Source organism: Nomascus leucogenys, chromosome 14 (assembly GCF_006542625.1).
Source record: "Nomascus leucogenys isolate Asia chromosome 14, Asia_NLE_v1, whole genome shotgun sequence".
Taxonomy (NCBI): Eukaryota; Metazoa; Chordata; class Mammalia; order Primates; family Hylobatidae; genus Nomascus; species Nomascus leucogenys.
This window is the reverse complement of record NC_044394.1, coordinates 57894190-57920117: the sequence shown is the minus strand read 5'-3', so window position 1 is coordinate 57920117 and position 25928 is coordinate 57894190. Positions and strand designations below refer to the sequence as shown.

Genomic DNA, 25928 nt, shown 5'->3' with positions numbered 1-25928 from the left:
TTTTGTAACCTCTTGTGAGTCACATATTTTTCTTGTAAGTCTATATGTATTTTCAAATAACAAGTTAAAAAGAAAAAAGGTAGCAATTGATCATAACTCACTGAATAAAATAAGAAAGATTCTGTACAGATATAAATAAACAAGTAAGCTTGCTGATGAATAAGATGTTTACATAATTTAAATGTACCTTTCCATAAAACACTTAATTACAAAAGAGAAAAGAGTAGCTTGTTTGGGGTATTAAGGTGCCTAAGAGCTTTCATGCCTACTGTGGGATGAACAGGTACCTGACAGCCACAACCTTATTGAGTTTTAAAGTGATAAAGGTACCTAACAGTCATAACCTTATTGAGTATTAAAGTGATAACTGCCAACAACAGGACAAATTAAAATTGCATGACACTTCATAGGATGCAATGAGTAGAATTCAATGTTACTTCTTTGATTTTCCTACTTAAGGTAACTAACCTGAATGTAATCATGAGGAAACATCAGAGAAAACAAATTGAGGGACATTCCACAAGATAACTGGATTGTAATCTTCAGAAGTGTCAGCATCATGAAAGTTAAGAAGAGACTAAAGAATTGTTCCAGACTAAAAGAAATGGAAGATACATGATAACTAAATGCAACATATGAGTCTGAACTGCTTCCTTTTGTTATAAAAGACATTACTGGGAGAACTGGAGAAATCTAAATAATGTCTGTAATGCACTAGTATGAATTTCCTAATTCTCATGGCTTTATTGTGGTCATATAGGAGAATGTCCTTTTATAGGAAATGAGAATATATTACATGAAAGTGATTGTGCAGCAGGTCAACAACTATTCCCAAATAACTAAGGAGAAAGAGAAGTTCCTTGTGCCATATTTACCTTTTCTATAACTTTGTAATTGTTCCCCTCCCCACAAAATACTCCAAAGAAGATCTAAAGGAGAAACAGAAAATAACAAACATAACTGGAGATGTATGCTGTTTTCAAATGCTGATTAAACAAGCAGATAAAAATTCAGTAAAGATGACAATTTCAACAATACAGTTGATCAACTGGACCAATGTAATTCACTACATCAGTAGAAAAAAGGAGAAAACATGTATGATCATATCCATAGAGCAGGAAAAACATTTGAAAAATTAAATACCCATTCATGATAAAACTCACTTAGAAAACACCCTCAACCTGATAGAAGGCACCCATTAAAAATCTACAGGTAATATTAAACTTAATGACGAAACACTAACTCTACTCCCCTACCCTCCAAGAATAGGGAACAGGGCAAGATGTCTGCTTTTACTACTTGTTTTGGTATCATATTCAATGTTCCATCCAGTGCATTAGGCAAGAAAAAGAAAGAAAAGGCATGAGAACTGCAAAGGAAGGAGTAAAACTGCTCTGTTCCCGGGTGAAATGATTATGTATGAAGAATAGACTTTATACCTGAGGATCCCAGTAAATTTAAACAAGAAACTCTTGAAATCTTAGAGGAGTTACTGAACATAAAACAGAGAACAAATAGATATATTTCAACCACTGGAATCTTTGCCTTGTATAAATTCTCTACAGCACTCATTGCCCTAAACACCCCACAGTAGGCATGAAAGCTCTGACCCAAATAATAATAAATTAAAATTAAAATTAACTTGTTGGGACCTACAAATTGGCATGACAACAGTATTTCTACACATAAGCAACGAACAATGAGAAAACTTAAATTTTAAAATGCCATATACCACAGTATATTAACTACTTAGGAATATATTTAGTAGAAGATGTATAAAATCTACACAATGAAAATTACAATATGTTACTGGGAGACATTAAAGATGACTTAAATAAGTGGGGAAGAAAAACCTCACCATGTTTATGCATAGGAAGACTGGAAATTCAAATGTCAGTCTACAAAATTGATCTACAGATTCCATACAATCCCAAAAAAAATCCCAGTATGCTTATTCTAAAATTTGTATGAAAATGCAAAGGACTTGAAATAGCAAAAATAATTTTGAAAACAAAAACAAGGTTGGAGGACATAACCTGACTTCAAGACTACTATAAAGCTACAGTAATCAAGACATTGTGGTACTGGTGTAAAGATAAATAAAAAGAACAAAGACACAGAGTAGAAACTCTAAAACTTACACATATAATGCCAACTAATTTTGACCAAGGTTCCAGCTAAATTCAATAAGGAAATAATCATTTTTTGAAAAGTGGTGCTAGAATATTCCTAGGGAAGAAAATGATCCTCAACTGCGTAACTTACATCACAAATGAAAATTTGGAAATAGATCACAGACTTGATCACAAAGTTAAGACCATAACATTTCTACATGAAAATACAGGAGAAAACTTTTACAACACTTGACTAAGCAACATTTTCTTAATTAGGACACAAAAAAGTACTAATCATTAAAAAAAAATTACCAAAGTAGATTTCATCAAAATTAAAGCTTTCTGTTCCCCAAAGACACCATTAAGAAAATGAAAATCACACCACAGACTATGAGAAAATATCCACAATACACAGAGGATTTGTATCTGGAATATATTATAAAAATTCCTGTAATACTGAGACAAATAATCCAATGGACAAAAGTGAACAGATACTTCATAAATAAAATCATGCAAATGGGCAAGAGACACAGAAAAGATGCTCAGCATCATTAGTCATCATGGAAATACAAATTAAAATTACAATACCATACTGTTTCATACTCACATTTAGAATGAGTGAAATTAAAAATAACTGTTAATACCCAGTGTTGGCAAGGATGTGGAACAACTGAAACTCACATATGCAGTTAATGGGAACAAAAAACAGTACAAGTGGTTCTAGTTCCAGGTTAGCATACCTAATCCTAGATGAGATGAGCTATAAAACCTAGATAGACTACATGGAGTAGCTATTGGAAGACTCTGGAAAATAACAGAAGCAGGCAGATTGAAGAACACAATATTTGAAATATCATCAAAATGGCAATGAATTTGCCATCATTTTTGTTTCCTCTGTCATTCCTTGGCCTGAACTCAATATAGCCTGAAACCTTAAAGTGGGTATTAGCATAGACAGAAAGACTTCACAGCAAAGCCTTCTAGTTCAGGCTTCAGGAATGAAAGAAGGGTCTCCCAATACTCTAGAGTGTGGAATCCCCTTTTTCCTTATCTCTGTATATTAGTCATAGCATCCCAGTAATCTCATGGTGGCAATGGTACAAGCAGTAACAGGCTGGCAGGAGCCTAAATTTCTGAGGAAGGGAAACCTTCAACTTACACCAAAGGAAATGTGGTCTCAAGAGTGACCACACCTGTTTGGTTTTTTCTCCTTCTGTCCTGTGCCACTTGGCCCTGACACAAGGTAGTCACAGAAAGTACATAGAAAAGGGATAAAAGTACCTAGAAAAGGGCGACTAGGCATACACATGGAGGACAGATGTGAACAGCACTGCAAAATCTCTGAAAACTGAATGGACTTGGAACAACAACCTACAGAAGGCTGGCTGGAATTTTTAACCTGAAACTAGTTGGGTCATTGTCTGCTAAAACAAAAACATCAACATTCTCTATAGCATTTAAACAAGACTTGTCATTTCATAACACGTCATTATGAAATACAATCCAAAATTATTCATCATATTTAGAACCAGAAAAATCTCAGCTCAAATGATGTCTTAGTCTGTCTGCACTGCTATTAAGAAATACTTGAGGCTGGGTAATTTACCAAGTAAAAAGGTTTATTTGGCTTACAGTTCTGCAGGCTGGGCAAGAAGCATGGGACCAGCATTTGCTTCTGGTGAGGAACTCAGGAAGCTTCCAATCACAGCAGAAGTGGAAGGGGAGAGCCCACATCACACGGGAAGAGAAAAGAAGTGGAAGGTGGGGAGGAGAGGAGTCATTCTTTTTTAAACAACCAGCTCTTGGGTGAACTACGAGCCAGAACTCACTCCTTACCACAGGGAGGTCACTGAGCCATTCATGAGGGATCTGCCCCCATAACCCAAACATCTCTCTTTAGGTCCCACCTCTAATACTGGGGATCAAATTTCAATATGAGATTTTGAAGAGACAAATATCAAAACTAAATCACATGGGAACAGACACCAAGGCTAGGTTAAAAGAGATATCAGAATTCCCTGACAAAAACTATAAAACAGCAGAAATAAATGAAAACTGGATATTTACATGCAGAAGAATGAAGCTAGACCTCTATCTTTTGCCATATACAAAAATCAAATCAAAATGGATTAAAAACTTAAACCTAAGACCTCAAACCATGAAACTACTACAGAAACACATCCGGGAAAATCTTTAGGATATTGGTCTGGGCAAAAATTTCTTGAGCAATACCCCACAAGCACAGGCAACCAAAGCAAAAATGGACAAATGGGATCACATAAAATTAAAAAGCTTCTTTACAGCAAAGGGTACAATCAATAAAGTGAAGAGACAACCTACAGAATGGGAGAGAGTATCTGCAAACTACCCATCTCACAAGGGATTAATAACCAGAATATATAAAGAGCTCAAAAAATTCCACAGGAAAAAAATCTAATAATCCGATCAAAACACTAAAACTAAAAACTACAATGAGATATCATCTCACCCCAGTTAAAATGGCTTATATTGAAAAGACAGGCAATAACAAATGCTGGCGAAGATGTGGAGAAAAGGGAACCCTTGTATACTATTGCTTGGAATGTAAATTAGTGCAATCGCTAAGGAGAATAGTTTGAAGGTTCCTTAAAAAAAACTAAAAACTGAGCTACAATATGATCCAGCAATCCCACTGCTGAGTATATATCCAAAAGAAAGGAAATCAGTATATGGAAGACTGATTTTGTTACTCAAAAGCAATCTACAGATTCAATGCAATCCCATGTTTGCTGCAGCACTGTTTGTGGTAAGCTAAGATTTGGAAGCAGCCTATGTGTCCATCAATAGATGGATAAGAAAATGTGGTACATATACACAGTGGAGTACTATTCAGACACAGAAAACGATGAGATCCAGTCATTTACAACAATATGGATGGAACTAGAGATCATTACATTAAATGGAATAAACCAGGCATAAAAAGACAAACACTGCATGTTCTCACTTATTTGTGGGATCTAAAAATCCAAACAATTCAACTCATGGACATAGAGAGTAGAAGGATGGTTACCAGAGGCTGAGAAGGGTGGTGAGGGGTTTGGGGAGAGATGGGGATGGTTAATGGGCACACACACACACACAAAAAATAGAAAGAATGAATAAGACCTAGTATATAACACAAAAAGGTGACTATAGTCAATAATAACTGTACATTTTAAAATAACTTAGAGAGTGTAATTGGATTGTTTGCAACTCAGTGGATAAATGCTTGAAGGGATGGATACCCCATTCTTCACAATGTGCTTATTTCACACTGCATGCCTGTATCAAACATCTCATGTACCCCATAAACATATACACCTACTATGTACCAACGAAAATTAAAAAGAAAAAAAAAGAAATTTCTACAGCCACCTCAATCTTTAGCAATCACCACCCAGAGCAGTTAGCAGCCACCAACATCAAGGTAAGACTGCCACAAGCAAAAAGTAACTCACTGAAGGTTCAAATAATTGTTAGCATTTTTAAACAATAAAGAATTTTTAAATTAAGGTATGTACTTTTTTTAGACATAACGCTATTACACACTTTATAATAGAGTACAGTATAGTGTAAACATAACTTGTATATGCACTGGGAAACCAAAAAATTCATGTGACCGGCTTTATTGCAGTGGTCTGGAACTGAACCTGCAATATATCTGAGGTATGCCTGTAAACCTATAGGCTTAAAAAAACTCAGCAAACCCTGAACAAGATGTACCAAAGAAATCTATACCTAGAAAAAGAAGACATTACATTAAAAAGACACGTACACACACTTGTACGGCAGCACAATTTGCAATTGCAAAGACATAAAAACTTAAGTGCCCATCAACCAATGAGTAGATAAAGAAAATGTGGTATATATACACCACAGAATACTACTCAGCCATAAAAAGGAATGAAATAATGTCTTTTGCAGTAACTTGGATGGAGCTGGAGGCCATTATTCTAAGTGAAGTAACTCATAAAAACCTAAGTGCCCATCAACCAATGACAATTTTTAAATTAAGGTAGGTACATTTTTTTAGACATAACGCTATTATACACTTAATAGAGTACAGTATAGTGTAAACATAACTTGTACATGCACTGGGAAACCAAAAAATTCATGTGACTGGCTTTATTGCAGTGGTCTGGAACTGAACCTGCAATATATCTGAGGTATGCCTGTAAACCTATAGGCTTAAAAAAACTACATATTGGGTATGGTGTGCATACTACTCGGGTGATGGGTGCACTAAAATCTCAGAAATCACCACTAAAGAACTTATCCATGTAACCGAAACAATCTTTACCCCAAAAACGATTGAAATGAAAATTTAAAAATTAAAAAAAAGAAGAAACCCATATCTAGAAGCATAATCAATGTGCTGGAAAAAAATTAAAATAATTAGAGAAAAATGACACATTGTTCTTACATAGAGAACAATGACTCAGATGACTATGAATTTTTTGTCAGAAACCATGGAATCCAGAAGGAAGGAGCATATTTTTTAAGTGCTGAAAGAAAAGTACTGCCAACCCAATCACATGATCCATTTAAAAATCAATTAATTGGACTTGATCAAAAGGAATCACCTTTGTTCGTTGAAAGACTTTGTTAAGAGGATAAGAAGACAAGTCGCATACTGTGAAGAGATATTTGCAAATAACATATCCAGAAAAGACTCGTATCCAGAATGTATTAAGAACTCTCAAAACTCACCAATAAGAAAGCAAAAACCCTATTTAAAAAGCACTTCACCAAAGAGGATGGTAAATAAGCTCTTGAAACGGTGTTCATAATAATTAGCCATTAAGGAAGGACATGCAAATTAAAACTATGTTGAGATACCACTGTACAACTATAAAAGTGGCTAAAATATATTGACAATTTATGCATTGGTGAGGATGTGGAGTAACTAGAATGCTCACCCACTGCTAGCAGGAATGCAAAATGATACAGACACTCTGAAAAACTAGTATTAGTTTAGCTCTGAATAATTCTTACAAAGTTAAATATACACCTATACCATATAACTCAGGAATCCTCTTCCTTAGTATTTACTGTAGAGAAACAAAAACCTGTATATAAATGTTTACAGCAGTTCTAATTTTAATGGTCCCAAACTAGAAACAACTCAAATATCCTTCAGTGAGTGAATGGATAAACGAACTGAATTACAATAAAATATTATTGCTTTTAATAAAGCAATACAAAAGCACTACTGATCCACACAAGATGGATGAGTCAAATGCATTTTGCAAAGTAAAAAAATCAGACCCAAAAGGCTGTTACGTATTGTATGATTCCATTTGTGTGACACTCTAGAAAGGCAAAACTCCAGGGAAGAAAACAGACCAGGGACTGCCAGGGGTGAGGGATCGGGGAAAGACTGTCTCCAAAGGAACGGCATGGGGGAATTTGGGGATTGATGGAACTGCTCACATGAAACTGTAGCAATGGATAGAATCGTAAAGCACAGAAAGTGAAGTTTATAAGTACGTAAATTTTTAAAGGTCAACCAGGATATGAGGCAAAGATGGAATGCAGAATGTGACTAATGACTCTAACTATATTATAAATGAATCACATACTCATACTGAAGAATATGCGGAAGGGAGATGCTGACTTAAGAAACTTTAGCAAACAGCATTTTTGTCTAGATATTTTAATGATTTAAATTCGAAACTGCAGATTAACACTGTACTCTAGATGCAGAATTTGTTTTCCATGTGGGTATGGGCTATGAATTCTGAAACTACTTTATTTATATACTAGGGTAAATATATTACAGAAAATGAGAGGCAGTTTTATCGCTATTAGAGACAGAAGTTACAAATAATGAAAGGGGAAAGGCTAGAATCAACTCTGTGGATCTGTACTGGAGTCAGAGGTATCAATATGGACACACGATTTAAAACACACACACGTTAAAAGATACAGATATGAGTATACACATAAATTTACAAATCTACCTATATTTCTTAGCTTTATTCACTGAGAAAGGCTAGACACAGCAACATCCCACCAGCAATGAGCATGCCAGGTACTTACATCTTGCTTTCTAAATACTATACTCCTTCCTCCCTTCAAAAATAAGAGGGTTTTTTGGCTGGGCATGGTGGCTCATGTCTGTAATCCCAGCATTTTGGGAGGCCGAGGTGGGCAGATCACCTGAGGTCAGGAGTTCAAGACCAGCCTGGCCAACATGGTGAAACCCTGTCTCTACTAAAAAATACGAAAATTAGCTGGGCTTGGTGGTGCAGACCTGTAATCCCAGCTACTCTGGAGGTTGAGGCAGGTGAATTGCTTGAACCCAGGAGGTGAAGGTTGCAGTGAGCCAAGATCACACCACTGCACTCCAGCCTGGGTGACAGAGCAAGACTCCGCCTCAAAAAGAAAGAAAACAACAACAACAACAACAAAAAAGAGGGTTTTTAAATGAAACAGTTGATTTCAGCTCTGGGGCAGGGTACAGGAGCCAACCTAAAAGTGCTCTAAAAAGAGAACTTGAACATCAAAATAGTAATGGTAGCATTGGATTATAATCCAAATAATGAAATAAACACTCATGAGCCTACAGTAATGTAAATAAATAACCTAGGGCGGAATAAATGAGGGAAGAACAATTCTCCTTACAAAAGAATTCCAATTAACAAATGTAGAAGAGATGAAAGACATAAAAAAATTAAAACACCGGAGTAATAACTGCTACAGCCAAGATCCACTCATGAATGCTAAAATTAGTAGTCAAAGTTTAAACAGAAACAGGTTACTTGTATAGTCTAACAAAATCTCCCTCAAATGTTTAGTATCTCCAAAGGAAAAACAGTAACTTTACAGTGGAGAATCCTAGCAGATACCACTTTAGCCAAGTGACCAAGGTTAACATCACCAGTAATGTGTATCAACATAATGTGCTCTCTGTTGTGATGTACTGAGAATGCATAACCCTAATCTAACCTTGAACCATCAAACAATGCTAAATTGAAGAAGCTTCTTCAAAATAACTGATTAGCACTCTTCAAAGCGTCAAGGTCATGAAAGACAAAAGACTGGGAAACTGTCATAGATTAGAGGAGTCTAAGACATGACAACTAAAATGCAAGATGGAATCCTGGGTTGGATCTGAAACAAAAAAGGTTCATTTGTGGAAAAACCTGGTGAAATCAATGTTAGACTATATAGTTTTATACCAATAATAATTTCTTATTTTGATAAATATTTTATGGTTATGATGTTATGGTAAGATGTTAACATAAATGGAAGCTTCAGTAAAGGTTACATGGACAACCTCTAAGATGTCCCCCAATGACACCTACCTCCTGGTATTCAGGACCTTGTGGAATTCCCAACCCTTGGGTGACAGCTTTAGACAGTGACTCATTTCTACTGAAAAGAATGTGGCAGAGGTGACAGGATGACACATCCAAGGGTAGGTTACAAAAACTGTGGCTTTTGTTTTGGGCACCCTCTCTTGCCCTCTCACTGACTCACTAAGGGAAGCTTAGGTGTCATATTATATGAGTGCCTTATAGAATCAAAAAGCCCGTGTCTCTGGCCAAAGCCATGGCCATGTGAGTGAGGCTGGAAGCACATCCTCTCAGGCAAGCCCTGTGATGAGACCACATACTTTGCAGCCAATACCTTGTTTGCAACCTTGTGAGACAACCTAAGCCAGAAGTACCCAAATAAGCTACATTTAGATTTCTGACCTACATAAATTTGCAGATGTTTATTAAGTTGCTACATATCAGGGTAACATGACACACAGCAATAGATAATACAGAAACTCTCTGTGCTATTTCTGCAACTCCTCTGTAAGTCTAAAATTATCTCAAAATGAAAAAGTTTGAATATATTTTATACACATATACTTTATAAATGTTTTATACACACATACTTCATAATTTTTTTTTTTGAGGCGGAGTCTCGCTTTGTTGCCAGGCTGGAGTGCAGTGGTGCAATCTTGGCTCACTGCGGCCTGTGCCTCCCAGGTTCAAGCAATTCTCCTGCCTCAGCCTCCTGAGTAGCTGGGATTACAGGTGTGCACCACCATGCCCAGCTAATTTTGTATTTTTAGTAGAGATGGGGTTTCTCCATGTTGATCACACTGGTCTCAAATTCTCAACCTCAGGTGATCCGCCCACCTTGGCCTCCCAAAGTGCTGGGATTACAGGTGTGAGCCACCGCACCCAGCCCTTTATAAATATTTTATAAGGTATTATATATATATTTACTTATATATATGTTTTATGCATCTGTGTGTGTGTGTGTGTGTGTCTGTGTGTAGTTTGAATTATTTATGGACTGTGGAGTTCGATAAACCTAGGTTCAAATGCCACCTCCAATGCTCAATGGCCATGTGATCTTGGGCAAAATATTTTCTCTAAGTCTCAGGTTTTTTAAATCCACAACTGAGGTAATAATATCTATTTCTGATTATTACACTAAGTATAAGCATCCACTACAAATGTACACCCTGAACCAATGGCATTATTGTTAGTTCATATATATAATCATTATTATTTTCTTCTCATTCATAGCTTTATCTGATTTTTAAGGTATTCAGAACAATATCTTAGCATTTAACCTTTGAAGAGTTTAAAAATTGTATATGAAATTGTCAATGTTTTAATTTCTAAACTTTTTTTTTTTTAAGTATCAATACTGACCAGCCTTGCCAACATGGCAAAACCTCGTCTCTACTAAAAATACAAAAATTAGCCAGGCATGGTGGTACACACCTGTGGTCCCAGTTATTCAGGTGGCTGAGGCGGGAGAGGAACCCAGGGGGTGGAGGTTGCTGTGAACTAAGATCACATCACTGTACTCTGGCCTGGGTAACAGAGCGAGACGCTGTCTCAAAGAAAAAAATTTTTAAAGGTATCATTACTGATCTCTATAGCACTCTACTATTTTTAACATTGAAATCAGAGATTGACCTTGTTTTTTTGCCCCAATCTATTATCTCAATCCCTAACTTTTAGAGCTAGAAGGGACTTTTCAGCATTCCAACCCTTTCCTTCTACATGAATGCCAAGGATATTAAGTCAGTTGTCCAGGATCGTGGTTAGAAGTGTTGGAATTAGGGTTCAAATTCTAGGACAGAGTACTGTGTAGGGGAACAAATCCTTACTTTGATTAACAGAATGCATTTGAATGCTCTTTCTCTTGCCTACAAACAACATCTTTTGGCACAAGTAACAGTCAGCATCTCAGTTTCCCAGTAGGAAAATAGAGATCTCATCACCTGCTTCATAGGATCATGATGAGAACTAATTAAGATAGCATATCTAAGTTCCTTATTGCCATGACTACTACCACATGTAGATTATGAATAAACATTTCTCTCTTCCTCCTTTCCAAGCCTAGTGCTCTCCACTGTGGTATGATGCCTCTTAAAATACTAAACATACAGGTAGTTCTGCTTCACCATATTGTAAGAGGCTCATTAAAGTAAAACTGAATTAATGGCAAAGCACTAAAATTGGGCTGAATAATATAAATCTAACGGACTTATCCCTGAATTGGGTTTCCTTTCCTACAATACTCTATGAGGTGGGGCATCATATCAGGGAGCACATTATGTTGACAGATGTTTTACTGGTGATGCTAATCTTCATCATTTGACTAAACTGGTATCTGCCAGGATTTTCCACTGTAAAGCCACTTTCTTTGTAAATACTAAATATTTGAGGGAAGTCATAAAATGGAACCAGAGAGCTGGAGAAGAGAGAGAGGGAGGGAGAGCGGAAGAGAGAGAGCGACCAAGCACCCGTGTACGTGTGTGCAACCTCCAAAGGAGATCTTCAGCATATGTCCAACACAGTAAATCAGTATCATTGGATGATCAAAGATTCTTTTCAAGGTCATTCAATTTTTTAAAACACTTGATGTCAAGTCTTGCCAAAAGCCCTCTGAAAGTATAAACGCATTACTGTCATATGTTCTCTCTTACTTAACACATTTATTCTTTGAAAGACTTCTAGTAATTAGCCAGACACAACCTCCACTCAGAGAAATCACACTGCCTTTCCCCCAAGAACTGATATCTACTTAAGTATTTGAAACCCTTTATCACAAAGTCCATCCAGCTTGCTTGTTATCACAATGAGACTCACCGATCTGCAGATACTGGGGTCCCCTCTGGATTGGAATGTCCTTCGAAATCTGAAATGTTCACTTGTATTTGCCTTGAGGTTACTATCTGGCTATTCTGAGAAGGTATGGTTTTCAAGTCCTGAGTAATAGTGTTACTGTCTAGAAGAGAAGGCTGTACGACTTGGAAATCCAGTGAAGATTTAGGTCCTAGAAAACCTAAAGATTCTTGATCCTGTGCTACAGGTTTACTGGTCAATAATTTGGAGGTTGGTTCCAGTGATCTCGAAGATACAGTATGTAAGTCAAAATTAAACTCACTTTTCATCCTCGCTTTAGAAGCAGCATCCAATGAATGCAATCTGTTATTTAAAGTTCCACTATCCAACTTGGAAGAAGTCTTGGGACAAAGAGTTATACGAACACAAGAAAGTGCTTTTTTATTTGAAGGAGGAGTAGATGCAGATGTTGCTAATGTACAGTGATTTGGGGCTGACTGGGAGACCACAGTATTGAACTTGGCTTCAACATTTATATTAGAAATGTGTGATTTAGGCTTATGTTGATTATTCTTTTCCACTACACAATCCTGACCTTGAGGAAGGGGAAAATGGTGTTTATTCATTTGGTCTTCTACACCTGGCACTTTGGTTTGGCATTGTTCAAGAGAAATGGGAGAAGAAAGGTCTGAAGCTATAGAATCCTGACCTTGAGGAAGGGGAGAATGATTTTCTCTCATTTGATGATCTACATGTAGGGCTTTGCACTGTTCAAAGAGTTCTCGTTGTTCAAGAAAAATGCAAGAAGGAAGGTCTGGAGCTACATAATCCTGATGTTGAGGAGAGGGAGAATGGTGTTTCCTCACACAGTCATCTGCATGTGGGGCTTTGCTTTGTTCAAAGAGCTCTCGTTGTTCAAGAAAAATGCAAGAAGGAAGATCTGGAGTTACAGCTACATTCTTCTCTTTTACTCCTAGTCTGGAACTCGATCTGCCTACTCCTAGGATGGAACTTGGTCTGCCCGTGCTAATAAGGGTATGGTTATCAGAAATTTGAGTTTCCTTGAAATTGCTACAATTTGCATTGGTACTGGGCTCAGAATGACTGCCTGTAAAATCTGATCTTTCTAAGGGTTTTTCTTCTTGAAAAGAATGCTCAAAATCAACAGGTAATTTTTTGCTTTGCCTTCTACCTTCTGCTAAAATAGTCACTTCTTTATCTGGTGAATTACTATGCATTTTAAATGATGAAGGGGAAGAGGTTTTCTGTTTAAGATCTCTAGGAGGATTTTGTTCTTCAGTGAAATGAGAATTAAATACCCCCACAGATGCTCCAGTACACTGGCTACCTTCAGTAACACCAACCTTAACAACAGAGGAATTAGAAATGCATTTAGAATGTCGGTGAGACGAAACAGTGATGGAGGTAGAAAACTTTTTCATGGGTTCTGGGGATGACATTTGTGATGAAGAATGAAAATCCACTTCTTTAGGTGGCACAAAAGCAGGTTCTACCAATTCTGACAGCCAAGGGACCATCTTTTCATGGAATGGCATTCGAAGACCTTTGCTGATTTTGAATTCATCAGGTATAAAGTTTTGAAATGGAGAATGACTTTTTAACTGCAAGGAATTCCAAACTTTGAAATGGGAGTTGTTCTGGTCTAAGGATGCAGAAAGGTTGACGTGCTTGGCTCTGCATGATGATGGGCTCTGCCATCCTCTGGTCATTTCTGAGGGTTCAGCAGATCTGAAAGCACAAGGGTGGCTATCTAGTTGTGGATGTTCAGAAGTTAGAGTCCGGGAACATCCTTTTTCATGGCTCTCAATAATAATGTGACTACATACAGCTTCTGGCTTGCATCCCATTCCCCGTGGACTCTGTAAACCCTAGAAGATATAAACAAGCAGGTTCTTATTTGAAGTAGTCCAAGTAGTTATATACAAATCAGTTTTATACAAATCAGTTTTATACCCACGCTAAGATTAGACCATGAAGGTCATGTCATTCTTTTATAATATAACAGGACAAAGAGCACAGCAAGAAAAAAGACAGTTAACTACAGAATAAAATGGCTCACAATGATTAAGACCACTCAGAGAGTTCTTCTAAAAAATTTCCACTAAAGTAAACAGCAAAGATTACTACTGTCCACCAGTAAGTATTCTCATCTTTCTTTTAATAATAGAAATCCCTTACTCAAATGTTTGCTAGCCACATAGTCACCAAGTGGGAGACATTTCCTGTTTCTTCTGCAGCTAGTTGTAACCACATTACTAGGTTAAGGCCAATGGGATATGAATGAAGGCATCAAGTACAACTTCTGCTTCCTGTCCTTAAAATCAATTTCTTGACCTGCATGATCCCCCAATATCACCACCACTATCATCACTATTTTTCTTGCCTTCTGAAAATGGTAATGCATGGAACAACCTTGGAAGTCATGTGTAAGACAGCTTAGTTGTCCAGCCAGCTTGGGTCCCTGGATGACATCAAGGAACAGAGCTCACTTTCCGTTAATAACATGAACAATTACATGAAAAAATAAAATTCTACCTTATTTGAGCCACTCTATGTTTGGCTATTACAGAAGCCTGACCTACATCCTAATATTTTACCCCTAAGAATGGGGGGAAAAAAAACCAAGACCTTGTTTCCTGGCGCATAGCATCAGTACTCAAAGCTACCATAAATACAACATTTCTTTGAGGTTTCTGTGTTTTACCTATAAAGTCATTATAACTTGGCATTCTATTTGATGATATAGCCACATCTGATTTCAGATAAAAATATTTTAAATTATGCTGCAACTCCCCAGGTGATGGAATAGATATATTTTTGATGGCAGCGGCATCCCATCTGGAGTGGCTGCTGCAATGATGCCAGCTGCAGTGGGGAAGGAGCAGCTAGGGCTGCTCGCTCTACCGAGCTGGTGGGAGCCAGGAACAGGCAGAAGCCCCACTCCCTTCTGAGTTGGAGGGGCGGGAACCCTACCCTCCTGGGCACAGCTGCAGCTGCCCAGTCACAGCTGTGGACCCACCACTGCACTCTCACGGATCTGGGAACTCCCCCTGGCCCCTGCAGGCTCAGAAGTGCCTGCTCCCACTGCCAGGCCTCTCCCTACTCCTGGTTCCCACTCCAATTACAGAGCAAAGTTGAGGCCAAGCCCAGGCACTGTCATGACCCAGCCAGGTGTGTGCACACTTGGGACAGCACTGACACACCAGTCCAGAACATATAAAGGACACTTACAACTCAAGAACGACAACAACAAAACCTGATTCAAAGATAGGCAAAAATAATAGACATTTCTCCAGAGAAGGTATACAACTGGCCAACCAAAAATGAAAAGAAGCTCAATATTACTAATCATAAGGAAAATGAAAATCACCACCACAATGAGACATCACTTCAGACCTGTTAGAATAGCCATTATTAAGAAGGAAACAAACAAACAAACAAACAAAAAAACAGAAAATAACAAGTATTGGCAAGGATGTGGAGAAATTAGTACCCTCGAACACTGCTGGTGGGAATGTAGCAGTGTAGCCCTTATGGAAAACAATATGGATCTTCCTCAAAAACTTAAAAACAGAATGATTATATGATCCAGGAATTCCACTTCTGGGTCTATACCCAAAAGAAGTGAAAGCAGGATCTTGAAAACATAATTATAACAAGCATGTTCACAGCAGCACTATTCACAATAGCCAAATGGCAGAAGCAACTCAAGCGTCTATCAACAGATGAATGGATAAACTTTTGTTTATGGCATACACATACAATGGAATAATATAATCTTAAAAAAGAAAGAAATTCTGACCTTCTTCTGGTTAAAATTCTAGGTGAATTTTAAGAATATACTACTGAATGAAATAAACCAGTGGCAAAAAGACATATACTGTGTGATTCTGCTACTATAAGGTACCTAGAGTAGCCATATTCATAGAGACAGAAAGTAGAATGGTGGTTGCTAGGGCCTAAGGGGGAGGGGAAAATGCGGAGTTGTTGTTTAATGAATATAGAGTTTCAGTATTACAAGATTTAAAAAGCTACAGAGATTGGTTAAACAACAATATGAACGTACTTAACACCACTGAACCATATACTTAACAATGGTTAAGATGATAAATTTCATTTATTTTATTAAAATTAAAAAAATAATTTTAATTGCCTCAAATAGAACCACAGATCTAAATATAAAAACTAAAACTAAATCTCTCAGAAGAAAACGCTAAATCTTTGTGACCCTGGGTTATGTACTGATTTCTTAGATATGTCACCAAAAGTGCAAAGAATAAAAGTCTGATAAGTTAGAGTTCATCAGAATTTAAAACTTTTGTGTATCAAAGGTCACCATCAAGAAAGTAAAAAAGTCTACAGAATGGGAGAAAATATTGGTAAATCCATAAATCTGTTAAAGGTCTAATATCCAGAATATAAAAAGAATGCTTGCAATTCAACAAATTTGTAAAGTGATAAATTTATAAATGGGTAAAGAATTTGAATAGGTATTTCATCAGAAAAGATAAATGACCAACAAGCACATAAAAAGATGTTCAACACCATTAGTTGTTAGAACTAGGTAAAAAACACAATAAATACCCCTTAACACCCAACCAGGCTATAATCAAAAAGACAGAAAAAGACAAATGTTGGAAAGGATATGGAGAAATTGAAACCCTCATATACTGCTCATGGGAATGTAAATAGTGCAGCTACTTCAGAAAAAAGTTTAGAAGTTCTTCAACATGTTAAACATGGAGTTACTATATGTCTCAGTAATTCTGTTAGGTATATACCCCAGAGAAATGAAACACCCACCCTAACACATAAACACTTACTATGTTCATAGCAGCACTATTCACAATGGCCAGAGTGGAAAATCAAAATGTCTACCAACTAATGAGTAAACAAAATATCTATACAATGAAATATAATTTGGCAATAAAAAGGGATGAAGTACTGATTCACATTACAACATGAATGACTCTTGAAAACATTATGCTAAGTAAAAGAAGGCAGTCACAAAAGATCATATATTACAATTCTGTTTATATAAAATGTCCAGAATTGGCAAAAAAGAATTGGGAAAGTGGACTGGTGTTTGCCTGGGGCTAGGGAATTGGGGGAGAGGGGCGAATGACAACAAAGTTCTGAAATTATGCTGTTGTAAAATTCTATAAATAAACTATACACTTTAAATGGGCAAACCTTATGTATTACAGTAAACTATACTGAGATAAAGATGTTATGAAATTACTGGTTAGCTAAAATATGTCTTTTACTAATTTCCAGAGACTATTTTACAATTAAAATTATCTCTTCTCAATAGATCTACATGAGTTTTATCAGGTTATATTATTCTCTCATCATCCAGCTTAATGACACATCAGCCAGGTGCAATGGCTCAAGCCTGTAATACCAGCACTTTGAGAGACTGAGGTGGAAGGACAGCTTGAGCTCGGGAGGCGGACGTTGCAGTGAGCTATGATCCAGCCACTACACTCCAGCCTGGGTGACGGAGCAAGACCTTGTCACAAACAAACAAACAATGTCATAGACTTCATATAACAAACCAAAAAAGAAATAAGTAGTTCTTCACCATCATGTAAACCAATACACAGACACACACACACACACACACACACACACACAGAGTCAACAAGCACTAAAAAGTAAAAATCTACTTTCTACATATAAAAGAAATGTATTACCATGTGATATAAAACTTACTTAAAAATCAATAAGCTTTTGGAAACACTTGTTTAAAAAAATAGTTGTCTCAATTTTTTTAATATATAAATTACTACAGTATTTATGGCAGGAATAACTTTGTAAGAAGCTCATAGTTTTGTATTTTATGACTTCAAAACCAGATTAAAAAAAAATCTGTTAAAGCTGACTTCATTAGGGAAAGTATATTTCTACTAATAGAACCAACACCTATGCTAAATATTTAACAACTTGACTATAATGTGTCATGGTGTGGGTCTCTCTGAGTTTAACCCATTTGAAATTCATTTTTCATCCAATTAGGGAAGTTTTCAACCATTATTTCTTCAAATGTTATTTCTGCCCCTTTCTCTCTCTCTTCCCACTAAGAATCCCCTAATGCATATGTTGGTATGCTTGGGGATGTCCCATAGCCCTGTTCATTTTCTTTATTCTTTTCTCTTTCTGCTCCTCGAATGAATAAATCAACTGACCTTTCTTCAAGTTCACTGATTTTGTTCAGACAACTCAATTCAGCTATTGAATCCCTCTAAAGAATTTTTGTTACTGTACTTTTCAGCTGCAGAATTTCTATTTGTTTCCTTTTTATAATTTCTCTTTGTCGATATTTCTTTTTGGTGGGAAATCCTTTCCTTGGTTTCCTTTAGTTCTTTGCTGATGGTTTTGTTCAGCTCATTGAGTACATTTAAGGTGGGCTTCCTCAGGGATAGTTTCATTAATTTCTTTTTTCCTCTGAATGAGTCACACTTTTTTATTTCTTTGCATGCCTTATAATTTGTTGAAAACTGGACATATTGAATATTATAAAGTGACAACTCTGGATACTGGATTCTCCCCCTTCCCTGGAGTTTGCTGTTACTGCTTGTTGTAAGTGTTGTTTAGTGACTATTTCATAAAGCTTACATTCTTTGTTGTGCATGGAACTGAAGTCTGTGCTCACTTAGCTTCAGGGTCAACTACTATTTTGACAGTTTCCTTAAACACCTGCAGCCAAAGAAAGAAAAAAGGTAATAGGAAAGAAAAAAAACACTCCCAGTCTTTTTTGCTCTGTGTTGGGGCATTCCATCAAACCTAGGCCAGGCTGTTTACAACTATATCTTAGCCTTCACATCCTACTTAGGCAGAGCCTGAAGGTCAGCTAGTGGTGAAAGCTTAGGGTCTTCTCAAGCCTTCTCTGAGGAGTTGTCCAATCCTAGGCATGTGCATAGCATTCTCAATTTCTCAGCATACACAAATGCATTTAAAAGTCCTTATACCACCCCGTCTCCTTTTCAGCTGTTCCTTCCTGGCTTTTTGTCTACCTATTCATTGTCCTAATTTTCATCCCCAGACTCAGGCTTCTACAGCTGATACTCTGGCTTTTAAATACTTTTGACACATGATGGCAGACAAGCCACCCCAGTCCCAGGAAAGCTCTGAGTTGTGTAAAACAAAAGGAAGCTCTATACTGGTCCTTCAGATACTTCAGACAGGTTAAAGCGATCACAATTTTTTGAGAGCAAGATCTGTACTAATCCTTCTGGTGCTAACAGCCTGCACCATGAGTGTAAGCTGCTGTCTTCAAAGTCATTGTTAATCTAGGCACAAGGAATGGTAGGTGAGCAATTTAAGGTGCCATAGTGTTCTCTTTCTGCAGCACTACAGCTCCCTACTTTTCCTGGTTTTTAATGTTAACTAAATTCCGGAGTTCTATGAAAACTAATTCTGATAGTTTCTGGAAGCTTATTAGGTGTTTTTGTAAGAGCCCTAGAGTTCCCTACTCCACCATATTATATGACTTTTCTCACAAATGTCTTATATGCATAACAAAAGTATTTGACTTTGATTTGCTGATTGCAAATTTCAAATACACATTCTTTATCATATTTGAGGTATTATTCTACTATAAAGAAATATTCTACTCTAAAGAAATATTTTTAATTATAGATTTTATTTTTATTCCCGAATACTTTTTGGAGGTTAATGAAATAATTATGATTTCTCCATTAGATCTACTAATGTAAAAACTTGTTTATAAATTTCCTAATATTAAATTATCTGCTTTCCCTGTGATACCTATGTAACATCAGTTCCCAATTTCCCCTTCCTCCCAGTCCTTGGCAATCACCATTCTACTCTGTTTTCTAAATTTGACTATTTTTAGATATTTCATATAAGTGAAATCATTCAGTATTTGTCTTTCTGTGACTGGATTCTTTCACATAGTGTAATGTCTTACAGGGTCATCCATGTTGTCACATACAGCAGGACTTCCTTAAGACAAAATAATATTCCATTGTATGTATATACCACATTTTCTTTATCCATTCATCTATCGATGTTTATACATCTTGTTTATATATCTTGGCTACTGTGATTAATGCTATTGTGAACATGGGATCTCCTCAAGATTCCGATTTCATTTCCTTTGGATATGTACCCAGAAGTGGGATCATATGGTAATTCTATTCTTATTTTTTAAGGAATCTCCATACTATTTTCCACAGCAGCTACACCATTTTACATGCCCATCTACAGTGTACAGGGTTCTAATTTCTCCATATCCTCTCCAACACTTGTTACCGTTTGTTTTGTTTTGATATCAGCCATCCTAACAGATATGAAGTGTTAAGTCACTGTGGTTTTGATTTGCATTTTCCCGATGATTAGCGATGTTGAATATCTTTTCATATACAGCACCTTACACATTTGTATGTTTTAAGAAATGTTCATTCAAGTCCTTTACCCATGTTTTAACCAGGTTATTTGTTTTTTGTTTGGGGGATTTTTTTTTTTTTTTGCTGTTGAGTTGCAGGTGTTCCTTATATACTTTGGATATTAACCCCTCATTAGATACATGGTTTGCAAGTATTTTCTCCTATTCCATAGATTACCAGTTCATTCTCTTAACTGTTCTTTGCTGTGCAAAAGCTTTTTAATTTGATGCAGTCCTGTTTGTCTATTTTTTAAATTGTTTTTGCTGTAGCTATAAGTTGTTTTCTGTTAAGACTTTGGTAACCACAAAGAAAATACCTACAGAAGATACACAAAAGAAAAAATAAAAAAAGGAAGGATCAAAGCAAAATCAACAAATCACAAAGGAAGACAGCAAGAGAGGAGAAAAGGGACAAAAAAACTACAAGAAAGAAAATAATTACAAAATGGAACTAGTAAGTCTTTCTCTATCAATAACTACTTTAATGTAAATGGAGTAAACTCCCTAATCAAAAGACATATAGTGGCTGAATGAATTTTAAAAATAAGATCTAACTATATACTATCTACAAGAGACTCACTTTAGATTTAAGGACACACAGGCTAAAAGTGAAGGAATAGGAAAATATATTCCATGCAGATAGCAACCAAAAGAGCACAAGTGTGGCCATACTATCAGACGATATAGACTTTAAATAAAAAACCATCCCAAGAGACAAAGAAGGTCATATGATAAAAGAGTCAATTCATTAGGAAGATATCACAAGTATAAACATATATACACCCAACATTAGAGTACCTAAATATATAAAGCAAACACTGACAGAACTGAAGGGAAAAATAGCAATACAACAGAAGATGTCAGTACCCCATTTTCAATAATGAATAGAACACACATATACTGAATATTCCACCTAACAGCTGCAGAAAACAGTCTTCTCAACTGCACACAGAACATTCTCCAGGATAGATCACATATTAAGTCATAAAACAAGTCTGAACAAATTTAAGAAGACTGAAATGATACCAAGCTTTTTTTCCCAAGCACAAGAGACTAAAATTAGAAATCAGTAACAGAAGGAAAACTGGGAAAATCACAATTATGTGGGAATTAACAACACACTGTTAAAACAACCAGTGGATCAAAGATGAAATCAAGGAAAATTTAAAAAAAGACAAAAACACAACAAATGAAAACTTACAGGATGAAGCAAAATCAGGACTAAGGGGGAAGTTTCTAATGATAATTGCCTATTTTTAAAGGAAGAAAGATCTCAAATAAGCAATTCAACTTTACACCTCAAGGAACTAGAAAAAAAGAACAAAACTAAGCCCAAAGTTAGCAGAAAGAAGGAAAGAATAAAAATTAGAGCAGAAATAAAAAATAGAAAAACAGGAAGAAATCAACTAAATTGTTAGTTTTTGAAAAGGTAAAAACAATGTTAACATTTAGCTAGACTAAGAAAAAACTAGAAGACTCAAATAAATAAAATCAGAAATAAAAGTGGAGACATCACACTGATGTGAAAGATTCACAATTTCAGGTATGTCTTCTGAGGTTTTTGTTAATGTCCTCAAGTAAATTAGGAAGTTTTTATTAGTGTATTAGAACTGTTTATACAGCACAGGAGTTATCCATTACTTAATAGCTTCAGTCACCCATATAAACATCTAAGTCAGGCATTGTTTTTTTCTTTTTGTTAAGAATATACCAAAAAGTTGATAGAATGTTAAAATAAACATGTGAATTCCTTCTATTTAGATTCAACAATTGTCGAACATTTTCCCCTATCCCTCCACAAAGCTTTATCCCTCCACAAAGACACTGTGATTTGACACTTCAACCCTAAATAATTCACCTATCATATAACCACAATGTCATTATCACACCCAGGAAATACTTCATAATGTTACCTAATATTGAGGTAGGTCAGGTACTTTTCTTGGAAGCTAAATGTTTGATCAATAAAGTTTTTCTCTCTCATCATGTTTAATCTATTACACGCTTCTGTTTAATTACATTATCTAAGAAAATCAGTCATTTCATGAAAATTTTATACCTAACAAGAGTTATACATTATATTCTCTTATTCTTTCAAATTTTCTAAGTGGTATATCTGGCATGCTCCTTTTCATTTATAACATTGTATGTTTTTCCTTCTCATCTTCTAGCTAGTCAGAGCTTGTCTTTTGATTTGGAATTTTTCCAAGGTCCAAATCTAGATTTTAATGCTCAATTCTATCATTTTTCTGTTTTCTAGTTCATTAACTGATAGATTTTATTTTATAATTTCCTTCTTACTACTTTCGTAGTTTGGTTTGGTTTATTTTAGAGTACAAGTAAAGTTTATTTCATGGTTTTTTTTCTAAACTTGTTGAGTTACTGGTCCATATACTAAATGATATAAAGTATTGACTTCAAACTTCTCTTCTTTTTTTTTTTTTTTTTTTTTTTTTTTTTTTTTTTTTTTTGAGACAGAGTCTCGCTGTCGCCCAAGTTGGAGTGCAGTGGTGCAATCTCAGCTCACTGCAGGCTCCGCCTCCCAGGTTCACACCATTCTCCTGCCTCAGCCTCCCGAGTAGCTGGGACTACAGGCACCCGCCACCTCGCCCGGCTAATTTTTTGTATTTTTAGTAGAGACGGGGTTTCACCGTGTTAGCCAGGATGGTCTCGATCTCCTGACCTCGTGATCCGCCCGCCTCGGCCTCCCAAAGTGCTGGGATTACAGGCGTGAGCCATCGCGCCTGGCCAAACTTCTCTTCTTCTATTACCAAACAGAAGAGAGAAGGAGAAGAGAGTATTCTGCTGAGAGAAGTCAGTAAATCATTGGGTACAGTGTGGATCTCGTTCTCATAGCATGGAAGGGGCCAAAATGATCTCAATCGTTTTTGACAACAAGTAATCTAAGAGAGTTTCCTTTAGGAGCCTACGAATGTGATTTGTTGGCCTCTGCATTTCTGTGGGGTAGAGGACAGTTAAGATAAATCCTCACCGTGGTTTGGAATTGTATCTGAACATAAAATTTGTACCTTGATGTAGAAAATAAATAGAAAAAGGACAGAAACAGGTTCCTCCTTATTGTTAATTACTTTAAAAGTAAATAAATTATCCAATCAAAAGAGATTGGCAGAATGATCCAACCATATACTGTCTACAATAGACTCACTTTATAAAATTCTAACATGCTACAACATGGATGAACCACATGAGGCTAAGTGAAATAAGCCGGTCACAAAAAGACAAATATTGTATTATTCCATTTATAGGAAGTACTCAGAGTAATCAAAATCATGAGACAAAAAGGAAAATGGTGGTTGCCTGGGGCCGATGGGGAGACAGAATGAGAAGTTATTATTTAATGGGTATAAGTTTCAGTTTTACAAGATGAAAAGAGTCTTGGAGATGGATGGTGGTGGTGGTTGCACAACAATATGAATGTACTTAACACCAGTAAACTGTACACTTAAAAACAGTTAAGAGGTAAATTTTGTGTTATGTGTATTTTACCATGATAAAAAAAATTTAAAGAAACATCTGCCTTGATTCATTGAAGCAGTCTGTGCCAGCTGGATATAGAGCCTTATTAATAAATACAATGTACTTTCTATGTACTTAGGACTTCTATTAGCCTTTCAAAAGAAATTTTACTATTCTCCAATAAAAGATCTCGTAAATCTTGTTAGATTTATGCCTTGATGCTTTTTATAAAGTTTTTGCTATGATTAGAAATGGTTGCCTTAAGTTCCTTTTCTACGATTTCAATTGTATCTCTTGTTCAATGTTTCCTTTTAATTAATATATAATAAATCTTTAATAAGGTGTACAAATCTGAAGTCAGGCAGTTTATTTTTTATATGTGCTGACAGCAATGTAAATGCTGCCCATATCCAAATATACAAAAACTTCCTATACCTGAGAAGACCTCTTGTGCCTCTTCCCAGTCAATACCACACACCTGACTCCACCAGAGGTAACCATTCTTATCACTTTTCTCACCATTGATTAGTTTTTGAATTTCATATGAATGGAATTATTCAGTATGACTCCTTTGTGTCTGGCTTTTTTGCTAACCATAACGTGTGTGACAGCTTTCAAGGTTGTTGAGGCAGTAGTAGTTTGCTCTCTTTTATGGCTACACAGGATTTCACTGTATGAATAAAGCATAATTGATTCATCTATTCTACTCTTGATATACATTTATGTAGTTTTCAGTTTGGGGCTACTATAATTATTATTGACCACGTCTTCTATTGAACATATGTACTGATATTTCTTGAGTACGCACCTAAAAAGAAGTAGGAATGAAGTGTCCCAGGTTAGGCATATGTTTACCATTATGAAATAACTATAAATTATTTTAAGAGTTTTGTACCAGTTTAACTTCCCATCAGCAATAAATGACTGTTCCAGTTGCTTCATAACTTTACCAATATTTAGTATTGTTCTCTTTTTAATTTTAGCTACTCTGATATAAAGCAGTATCTCATTATGGTTAATTTGCATTACCTAACAGGCAGTGATACTGAGAATGTTTTCAAATGCTTACTGTCCACTTGGATATCTTCATTTATGAGACACCTACTGAAGTCTTTGGGTAGGAAGAATTGACTTGCATGACTTCCTTATATATTCTGAATTTATGTCCTTTATCAAATATATGTATCCGAAATACCGTCTTCCACTGTGTAGCTTGACTTTTCACTCTTCATGGTGCCTTTTGATTACCAGACATTCTTAATTTTCATGAAGAGCAATTTAGCAATCCTTTCTTTTATGGATAGTGTATTTTTGTTCTTGTTTAAGAAACCTTTGCCTAACCCAACATCATGAAGAGATTTTCAAGAAACTTTATTTTACCTTTCAATGTAAAGTCTATGATCCATCTCAAATTAATTTTGTAGTAAGGTATGATGTAGGGGACAGGGTTATTATAGAAATTATAACACATATAGTTATCAAGCTAAACTAAATAATACCTAACTTTTTCCCAAACAGTTAAGAAACTTGGAAAAACTTAACTCCATTTATACAGCTTCTAACCTGTAAGATATTGTTGTCATATATTTTAAGTTTATAACATTTTATCTCAGTCATGAAGGTCCTAGTATTTTTGTTTCATATACTTAAGTATTTAGCTTTATTTATCCACAGACTTAACACATCTTTTGCTCTTTAATATTTTCCTACATCACAAATTTCCCATATTAGATTATTTCCCTTTAGTCTGAGGTAACCACTTAGAATTTTTTAATGAGTACTGAATGAACTGTTTTTGTC

General features: G+C 35.9%; 1 protein-coding gene across 1 annotated transcript in view; it reads right to left on the bottom strand.

The window, feature by feature from the left end:
- The window catches only part of ALMS1 (ALMS1 centrosome and basal body associated protein), a 215658-nt gene that overhangs the window by 111417 nt on the left and 78313 nt on the right, over nucleotides 1-25928 (bottom strand). The window contains exon 10 of the mRNA XM_003268797.2: nucleotides 12245-14109. Within this exon, the coding sequence (XP_003268845.2) occupies nucleotides 12245-14109 (1865 nt within the window). The remainder of the gene's footprint in view (nucleotides 1-12244; nucleotides 14110-25928) is intronic.